Source organism: Etheostoma spectabile, chromosome 6 (genome assembly GCF_008692095.1).
Source record: "Etheostoma spectabile isolate EspeVRDwgs_2016 chromosome 6, UIUC_Espe_1.0, whole genome shotgun sequence".
NCBI classification, from domain to species: domain Eukaryota; kingdom Metazoa; phylum Chordata; class Actinopteri; order Perciformes; family Percidae; genus Etheostoma; species Etheostoma spectabile.
The window spans coordinates 23,359,378-23,369,006 of record NC_045738.1 but is presented as its reverse complement, the minus strand read 5'-3'; the positions used below and the strand labels follow the sequence as shown (position 1 = coordinate 23,369,006).

Genomic DNA, 9,629 nt, shown 5'->3' with positions numbered 1-9,629 from the left:
AGTTGTGATGGTTAAGGTTAGGGTAAGGGTAAGGGGCTAGGGAATGCATTATGTCAGTGATGGGTCCCCAGAAAGATAGCGAGACGTATGTGTGTGTGTATATTTGTGCACTTTGTATTTCGGATAAAAGGTTTTAACCTGGCAGAGGCATTATTTCCATTAAAGGGCCAGTACAAATGTTTTCGTAACATGAATAATTTACTACAACTCACAAATACACTACTTTACTGTAGATTATATTCTAAAGTAAGCTGTAGAGTTTCACATTTTTGTATGTGGTTTTCCTATCTTTTTCCCATGATGCAATTCTCTTTCCTTTTCCATTTCCTTTCATCTCCATATGGCAGGGAAACATTTAATTTTGTGGCATTTGAAGAATTTTTTTTTCCCTAAAAGAACGTTAAGAAAAGTTACAAAAATGTTGGTAAAAACAGCAAAAGTGTCGCGAAAAGCAGAAAATAATCGACCAAAACATTGGAAAAAGTGGGGAAAGCGGTAAAAGTGTCTTTAGGTTTTAATTTTTAAATTATTTTGACCCAGAAAAACTGAAAGTTGCATGGTCAATGGGAAGATGACACATGGGTTAAATGAAAATATTGATTCAAGCAGCTTTAAAAATATGAAACACTACAGCATGTTGTACTATATCGTATCTAAACAGGATGAATCACTTAAAATCTCTGATATGGTCTCATAAGCACTTTTAGAACTGTATTGTTTAATACAGTAAAAGTGTAAGATCTCATCATGTCACAGTTACCTGTTCTGGGTCGTACACCATCAGGCGATTCTGGTACTGAGCTGTGTTTGTCACCCCACCTGTAACACAAAGGAACAACACCTTTGGCTTTTATCAGAGCGCAAATCACTTTGGTACAAATGTGTAGAAAGCAGTGTATATCTGGACTACATGTCGAGAGAGTGTCCGTGCATATGCATGTGTAGAATCCAGCATGAGAGTGTGTGAGTGTCTTGAGTCCGTCTTCCTTATCGGGCTATACCTGAGACCCAGAGCAGGTTGTCGGCCACACAGCCGGCGTGGCAGGACAGGGAGCGGTCGAAGGGTTGGACAAACATCCATTTGTTCCTCTTGGGACAGTAGCGCTCCACAGAGGGCAGCACCTGCCTCAGCTCGTTCCTGCCCCCCACTGCGTACAAGTACTGACCCAGCACGCCCAGGACAAAGTGTTCCCTGCAGGCCTTCATGGGGGCGATCTCAGTCCACCCGTTTGCCCTGGAGTCGTATCGACAAGCAGTCCTTACAGCGCATGTCCTCCCAGTGGCGTGCTCCACCTCCCCACCCACAACAAACAGGAAGTTCCCCATCACGGCCACACAATGGTGGCTGCGCCCGGTGGGCATGGGCGGCAGCTCGCTCCAGTTCGACCCCCCCGCGACGCGTACATGCTCCTGTGCGGCCGGGTTGAAATAGCGCAACTCCCTGACCCTGCTCACCTCCCGCTTCCGCCCGCCAATTATGTAGAGGGTGAGGGACTGGAAGCGAGGCCTGGTGCGGGCCGATTGGCGGAGGGGCTGGGCGAAGGTGGCGTGGTGGTAGTCCAGGGCCTCCTCCACGAGGGCAGCAGCGGTAGGGCTGGACTTTACCAGAGAGTGGCTACGGGCGAGCTGGTGCAGCGTGGGGACGTCCATCAGGCCGTAGCGGACGTGTTGCAGTAGGTCGTCAGCGTACTGGTAACGGCAGTCGTGTTCCAGCCACAGAACCACCAACTACAGGCAGATCAGGTAGAGAAGAAGGGTATGAGTTTTTGTTGTTAGACAGTCGTCGAACCTTCACAAAAAAGAAAATAAAGTTGAATGCGCCATATAAAGTTAGCTTTTATTATAACTCGAATTAAGTAGCCGATGTCAACTCATTACCACTAGAGCTGCCATGACGGTCATGTTGACCATTTTGAAATTTATACGTGTAATAACTTTGCTGAATAAAAAAATACAATCCTGCTGCTACCTGACTTTTCCCAAAATAGTCTATATTTACATTTAACCCTCGTGTTGAATTGACCCGTTTTCCTATATCAATGTTCTTTTTTAATTCACACAATTGATCCCAAACAACGCTCTTTGGAAAGTACAAATCTCTACTTTCATTCATTTTGGGGTGTCTTATTCAATTTTATAGCATTTGAAAAAACAAAATGAAGTGTTTTTGAAATAGTATTGAGTAAAAGTTGACCTCAAAGTTGCATTTGCCAAACATTTGGAAATTGATCATTTAAAATGAAATGTACAATTTGATGAATATATCAAAATTGTGTCATTGATACATGGCACAAATAAGTCCAGGGGTGGGTCTGAATTTGAAGCCTCCTCCGCTCCCAAAAACATTTCGTACTGTCCCTTAAAAGGGGGGTGGCAAGAAGTAAGAAGTTATAGTCGGGAGAAGTTGAAGGGGGGAGGAAGAAAGGGTGCAAGAGGAAAGTAAAAGGCAGAAAGCGACCGCATGAAGTCAGTATGAATAGAATAAAAGATTAGAGGAATGAGTGGGGAAAAAGCAAAAACCAACAGGAGAGAATCTGAGAGTGTCAGACTGATAATCAGAGTTATTTTTCAGACACCTATAGGCTATTATGGCAAGACTGATGCACAGCAACACTGCACACACACAAGTATTTATTAATCAGCAGCATTCAATATACAGACTGTAAATATCCACAGGCACCTTCCTTTGTTTAATGCAGGCAAACTGGCATGCAGGGAATTTAATTGAAGTGGATAGCGGTGGAAGGTTATATAGTTGCGACGAGGTGTGAATGTGGGCGAGATGACTGGAGATCAAAGAGGGTTTTTTGAAAATGTAATCTGTGCAGAGAAGGACAATTTAGCATAGTAAAATGAAGTTTTTGGAGCCGTGGAGACTGGAGTGGAGACATATGGTTCACACACCAGAAATCCAAACTCAGAATTTGGTGTATGATGATGTATAGACAAATACTCTGTGTGTAGTGAACATTTTTCCCTTAATTCCCCCTTCAATCCACTCCAAAGGTGTGAAGATGCAACAAACACGCAAGTCAGGATTGTCTTTTTATGGTATCTGTGCCACTCTCCTGTCTTTACCCCCCTTTCTCTATCGCTCACCCCGCCTCTCTCCTCCTCATTGCTCTGAAGTGTGTGTGTGTGTGTGTGTGTGTGTGTGTGTGTGTGTGTGTGTGTGTGGTGCCTACGCAGCCTGACTGTGAAGGTCAGCTGCAATCACGCAACTTCCTCCGGGCACATAATAAATGAACTCCTTCTCCTTCCCCGCACTGAAAGAGAAAGTGAAGAGAGATGTTGTGTGTGTGTGTGTGTTGTGAGAAGAGAGAGAGAGTTAGGGCACACAAGACAGAAAGAGAGAGTGTGTGTGTGTGCGCAAAGAGATAGTTAGGGGAGAGAGAGAGAGTAGGGGAGGGGGAAGCTACAGAAAGGCAGAGCAAAGGATGGCAAGAAAAGAAGAGAGGGTGGGGGGAAACAAAGCCGGAGAAAATGTGATTTTCAGAGCGTGAGAGACTCTGAGAAAACTCTGAGTGACGGTGATTGATGATTGACTGCCAAGATATATCAGGGCGGTATTGGCATGCACATATCCACCCCCACCCCCTCACCCCCCCATCCCCGCCGCCCCCAACCCTTTCGGACGACAGCCCCCGCTTGCCGTTCGCTTCCGTCTGATGCCCAAATTAACCTTCTGGGCGAAGTGAAGGAGGCCCAAAGCAGCCTAATCAGAGGCTGATTATGGCGGCGGCGGCTGGCTAAAGGGTCAGGGTAATTGTGCCATCAGAGGCCTGATTGTTTTCAATCAGACGGGCGGCCGAGTGACAGCTGGGGGATTGGGGGCCCTGATGGAGCCGCGGTGGGCCTAATCAGAGAAGAGAAGGGGAGAAAGACAGAGAGGGAGAGAGATGGGAGAGGGAGGGCGGAAGTGGGGCGGCTGATTGGTGCAAATGAACAGCCAAAACAGTAAGTCTCCACCCCGCACTGCAGCTTCAACTCTACAATCCCAGCTGTTCATGACACATGCACGCACGCACGCACGCACGCACGCACGCACGCATGCTCAAACGGATGCATGGAGTGACACACGTCACACATGTGTCCATCACACGTGCACACAGTCAAAAACTGTATTTCCTAATGCATAGCCACATATAAACTATGCTATGTATTGTGTAATGCATTTATATCTGTCTGTGTGAGTGTGTGTGTGTGTGTGTGTGTGTGTGTGTGTGTGTGTGTGTGTGTGTGTAGATATACTGTGTATGTATATATATAGATATATATATATATATATTCATCTATATACATACTACATGTGGCATGTCTATGGTCTGTGTGTATGTATACATTATATATATATACACACACAGTATAGTTTTGTGTTAATACTGTGTATAATTATATATATATACACACATGTGTGCATGTCTGGTCGTGTATATGTATACATATACACATACACACATACACACACACAGTATATATATGTATTGGTCTGTGTGTCTGTTGTGTGTGTGTGGTTGTGTGGTGTGTGTTGGGGCTGTGGTGTGTGTGTGTGGTGTGTGTTACATACAGAATAGTTTGGTGCCAAGATGCCCCTTGATCCTGCATCCCATGCCTCTACTTGCATAGCAAATGCATGACCACACACCCACACACACACACACACACACACACACACACACACACACACACACACACCACACACACACACCCCACACCACACCCCCACAACACACACACACACACACACACACTTCCAGTACCTTCCATATCTCCTCCTCGCTCAGCGAGGTGAGGCGGTCGCTCTTCAGCACCTCCCTGAGGAGGCGGTAGGGCAGCTGCAGAGCCTCTTCCTGCCGGTTCTGGCTCAGCTCAGACAGATGCTCCACCAGGAAGCCCACCACGGCCTCCTCCAAGGCGGGGAGGTGGAACAGGTCGGCCACGCGGTACAGCTCCAGGTAGTTCACAGTGCTCAGTTCCTGTAGCACGAATACATAAACATACAAATGAATGCAAGGAATCAGCATTAATGTTTTCCCAGTACTTGCAAACCGCAAAGAATGATATCACCTATAAACTATACATAGTCAAAAATGTACTTTGCCTTTCATGCTAGCCGTCATTTTAAAAGGATTTGTCACATGTACCAGTTGTAGATGTCTAGATGTCCAAGTAAGTAACACTTACATACACACTCATTCCTGATACATAAATGCACATGTAAGCCACACATATGTGAGTTTTAATTTTCATAGTTAAATGATAACACAGTTAAATGATAGTACAGATAGGGACAGGCTGACAGAAATAAAGGAGAGGAAAGGAGGTAAATAAAGAAACTAAGGCCTGAGTAGTGGAATAAGACTGCCATCTTCTGGCTGTCCTCCAGCACACACAGTACTTCAGCTAGTACTTGAACAAAATATAACAAAAACTACATGGATCAACCACTCAGGGATTCAAAAAAAGGTATTCTGTACATTTCAATTTCACTAGTACTATTTTAAAGAAAAGTGTGTTTTAATTATTAATTATGATTAAAAAAAAAAATTTGATTAAAGGGTCTTCATTATATATTAGAATTATGATTATACAAATGACAACAGTATCGCACATACTATACATAGCAGTCAAAATGTGTCATTAGAATCTTTTCAGATAAAGGATTAACAGCCCGTTACACAGCAAGTGTGGCATTGATCATTATCATATGGGAGCTGGATGATCCTGAATGGCCGATACATCGGCTTTTCAATCAATTGGTGCAGTGTTTATTGGGAAATCGCTGGTAATATTGGTCTGGCCTTCCCGTCCACTATTCACTCTCCCCACATTCCACATAAAACATATTGGCAAACATGGATGTTAGCGAGCAATGATATGAGCAAGCAGAAAAATCAATTACATTGTATGAAGTGAATGAATGGACTTAGGTTCGGGAGCAGGGCCATGCCCGCATTCTCAGCCCACCCTCCCTTCCCCTTTGATACCTTGACTTCTCACCTACCTCATCCCTTCATCCCCTCTTCACTCGTACCCCCTTCCCTCCCTCCATTCATCCCTACCCTCATCCCCTCATCCATCCTACCCTCATCCTGGAACAGGAATCTGCTGAAAACTAGTTTTTAAACTGAGTCAGGCCAGTTTATATTGTAATGTAATGTTACTTTTTAACTTTCCTGTATAATCAATATGAATGAATCCCCTAATCCCTCCAACCCTCATCCCTTCCTACTCAGACTAGTGCCCTCATTTCTTATTCTAGGTGGTCTCGCTTTGCCAGACCGTGAAGGGTCTGGCTAGTCCACACAGCATTCTGGGTTGAAAGAAAAACATGCCCTGGTTTATCGGCATTTCTTTAGACCAATCAAAATCCCCATGGGCGGCGCTAAGCTCCGCACGGAGCTGCTGTAAAATAGTCGTGCAACAGAAAACTCCAATAGGACAGATAGTCTGGATTTACCCTGCAGAGATCCAAGGACCAGGTAACCATGGTCCGCATAAATCCACCAGTGGTTAGAACTCCCACACAAAGAAAGCGGAAGGTAACGGACATTGGCAAAAAATACATGCATCCGGCGGAATTTCCGGAAGTGGAACATCAAGAATATAGACTACTTTCTAGGTAGCTCCTGGGGCTTTAAAATCAGCTTGGGTGAAAGCACCTGAGATGAAACCCCCCCCACACTGAGTCTTTCTCCAGTCCATCCTCCCGGACCAACCAACCAGACGACATCTCTTTTCAATCTCACCCACCACCTGTGCTCTTAACATTCAACATGATCAATCATTCATTAAATCTTCTGATCTAAATTACATATTGTTGTGGCGTGGCCTAGTGCATTATGGGTTTGCTGTTTTTTTCTATAGTGAACTTGTGAGGTATAGTCTGGTCCCTACAACCACCAGAGGGCACATTTGAGCCAGGTTAACTATTGTGATGTAACTGTAAAGACTTGGACAGTAAATCACAGTCTAAAAACACTGCAGCCTGGGGGCACACTGCAAATTATTTGGTTCTTACCAACATAATAAAAAAAACTTAGATTTAGAAGTGTCAGATAATGTTGTTTTAAGAGTAAATTTCTTATTTTAAGTGTTACACATGGACAGATAATTTCAAGTTTTTAGACACCCCTTTTTTACAGTGCAGGGATTTGAGATGCACAAAATGAACTAGTAGATGTAATTAGTACTGTGGAGCATCTATATGTATGTAATTAAGTGATTCTAAAACCACTGTGTATCTTATCAAATACCTCCGAGGGGTTCTGCTCTGCAACAACCTGATTGGTCGTCATCTGCAGCAGCTTTCCTACCCAGAGGGCTGACTTTGCCTCTGTTGAATCCGTCTTGGTCTCTGTGATAAACTCCAAATAAAAAAAGCAGTTGGGTGGCCTAGATCTTCAGGCGTCTTAGCTGACAAGCGCCCGCCCCACTGAAGTGTCCTTCACTGAATCTGTCCCGGCTCAAGGGCATCAGACCCCAGCCGACTCTGACCTTTCACCTCCCTGTGGAGGAGGATTCACACCCGGCCATTCATTCCAGATTGCAGTCGATTGGACATTGTGAAATTTGAATAATAACAAGGACATGAACGACTTTTGACATCAAACGTTGCAGTCAAGTTAGCTTGAAGGAATCATATGACATGTTGAGAGATCCTTCTTTGCTTTCTTGAGAGATAAGTAGATTGATACTCATCTAATTCTCAGGAAGAAAGCGAATAAGTGTACAGTATTTCCCCAAATTTGCCTTTGGTTGATGTTATGCGGTCAGGCTTGGTCCCGACTCTGGGAGAAGGACACCCCTGCCATGCAGAGCCCATAAGGGAAATGGACGGTATGGCGTGGAGGGGGTGTACCTGGGACGCTGGGTACACTGTTGAGCCCTCTGGAGACGTCGATGAAGCAGGGTGACCTGATGACCGCTGCTATCAGCACAGGCATCATTTGTTTCTTCACTGATTTTTAGAACGAAATTAGAAAAGTACGCTCATAAGCAATGCTTGTTATCTCGGTTGTGATCTGGGATTTGGGGAATCCATTTGATTGGTTGTGATCATGATTGTGTTAAAAAAAATCTGGACACTTAGGCCTGTAAACACCTTATCGGGGGGTGGGGGGGGGGGTGTCTGGCTTGTATTTACACAAGCATATGTATTACTCTAATGACAGGGTTCAAAAACAGTCAGTTCTATAAAGGTTGTACAATTTGTGTTGTGTGTGTGTGTGTGTGTGTGTGTGTGTGTGTGTGTGTGTGTGTGGTTGGGGTCATGATGGTATACAGGATTAGGTGTTAAAAGTGTAGTGATAATATTTGGATGAAAACTGAGTGGGAAACAATCATCTCGCACCTGTGCAAGGTTGAACAGTTTATGTTGGTACAGTGGGTGGGGTGTGGGTGTGTGTGTGTGTGGTGTGTGTGTGTGTGTGTGTGTGTGTGTGTGTGTGTGTGTGTGTGTGTGTGTGTGTGTGTGTGTGTACCTGGATGAGTTAGTGGAGCAGAGGCTGAGCAGCTCCAGCAGCTGAAGGTGGCTGCCTGCGGACAGGACGTCCTGGATCACGGCTGGCTCCAGCAGAGATCTGTCCACGGAGACACACAAGGTCGTTCGTTTCCTTTTTCAATTTCCGTTTTTTGTTTTTTTTTTGTTACTACTTCAGTTGTAGTTCTTCTGCAGTTGGGTTGCAGTGGGTTTGATTATTAACTCACACAAAAGTCCTTATGTAAAAATAGTTAAAATTGTTTGACTTTCTAGTCATTTAAGGCAATGATAAATATCCAGATGTTTCCTCTAGAGCAGTGATTCCCAAAGTGGGGGTCGGGACCCACAGGGGGGTCGCAAGTTGATTTCCAGAAATAAAACAAAAATTTAAAAACAATTCGAAATAGCGTATGTTAGCCATGATTTTAACACAAGATAAAACTAGTGGCTAAATTTAAAATAAAAAAAGGGACATCTTCTTTTGGATTTCACGCATTATAGTTCGTGGGGCTTGCGCACAATGTTTATATCGTTTATTATTGGGTGGGTCCGCGAGTCACTTGCACCGTTACTTTGGGGGTCGTGGGCTGATAGATTTGGGAACCCCTGCTCTAGAACAGTGTTTCTCTAATGGGGGTACACGTACCCCTGGGGGTACTTTGGAGTACTGCAGAGGATGTGTAGGGTATTTAAAAATATGTCATGCACAATTATAGTATGATTCTACTATAATAATGAATGAATTAAGTGATGGCACATGAACATTTGAAATGTAGCATTTAAATGTTTTTCAGTTACAAGTTCACTGCAGTTCACTGCTGTATTCTTCCTCTTTACACCAGAAATGAATGAATGAAATTTCTCATTTCATCTTGGAAATCATTGACATTTTTCTCTGAATTCTTTAACCCTCATGTTGACCTGTTTTCCAAATTGACCTGTTTTCCTATATCAATGTTCTTTTTAACTACCCAATTCTAATTACCCAAAATAACATGATTGATGGCATTTGGAGAAAGAAAATTGTAGTGGTTTCAAAATAGTATTGAGTATAAAAGTTGACATATTCCAGTCTGTGATTATCCATCAACATCCATTCATTTAACTTTAGCCTAAATAATTCCTAATTTCTGTTTTTCTAACTCAA

At 43.8% G+C, this 9,629-nt stretch overlaps 1 protein-coding gene across 1 annotated transcript in view; it reads right to left on the bottom strand.

The window, feature by feature from the left end:
- klhl32 (kelch-like family member 32) overlaps window positions 1–9,629 on the bottom strand; it is a 44,874-nt gene that overhangs the window by 6,356 nt on the left and 28,889 nt on the right. The window contains exons 5-8 of the mRNA XM_032517872.1: window positions 8,496–8,577; window positions 4,761–4,989; window positions 1,002–1,728; window positions 761–819 (exon numbers count right to left, since the gene is read on the bottom strand). Coding sequence (XP_032373763.1) covers window positions 761–819; window positions 1,002–1,728; window positions 4,761–4,989; window positions 8,496–8,577 — 1,097 coding nt within the window. The remainder of the gene's footprint in view (window positions 1–760; window positions 820–1,001; window positions 1,729–4,760; window positions 4,990–8,495; window positions 8,578–9,629) is intronic.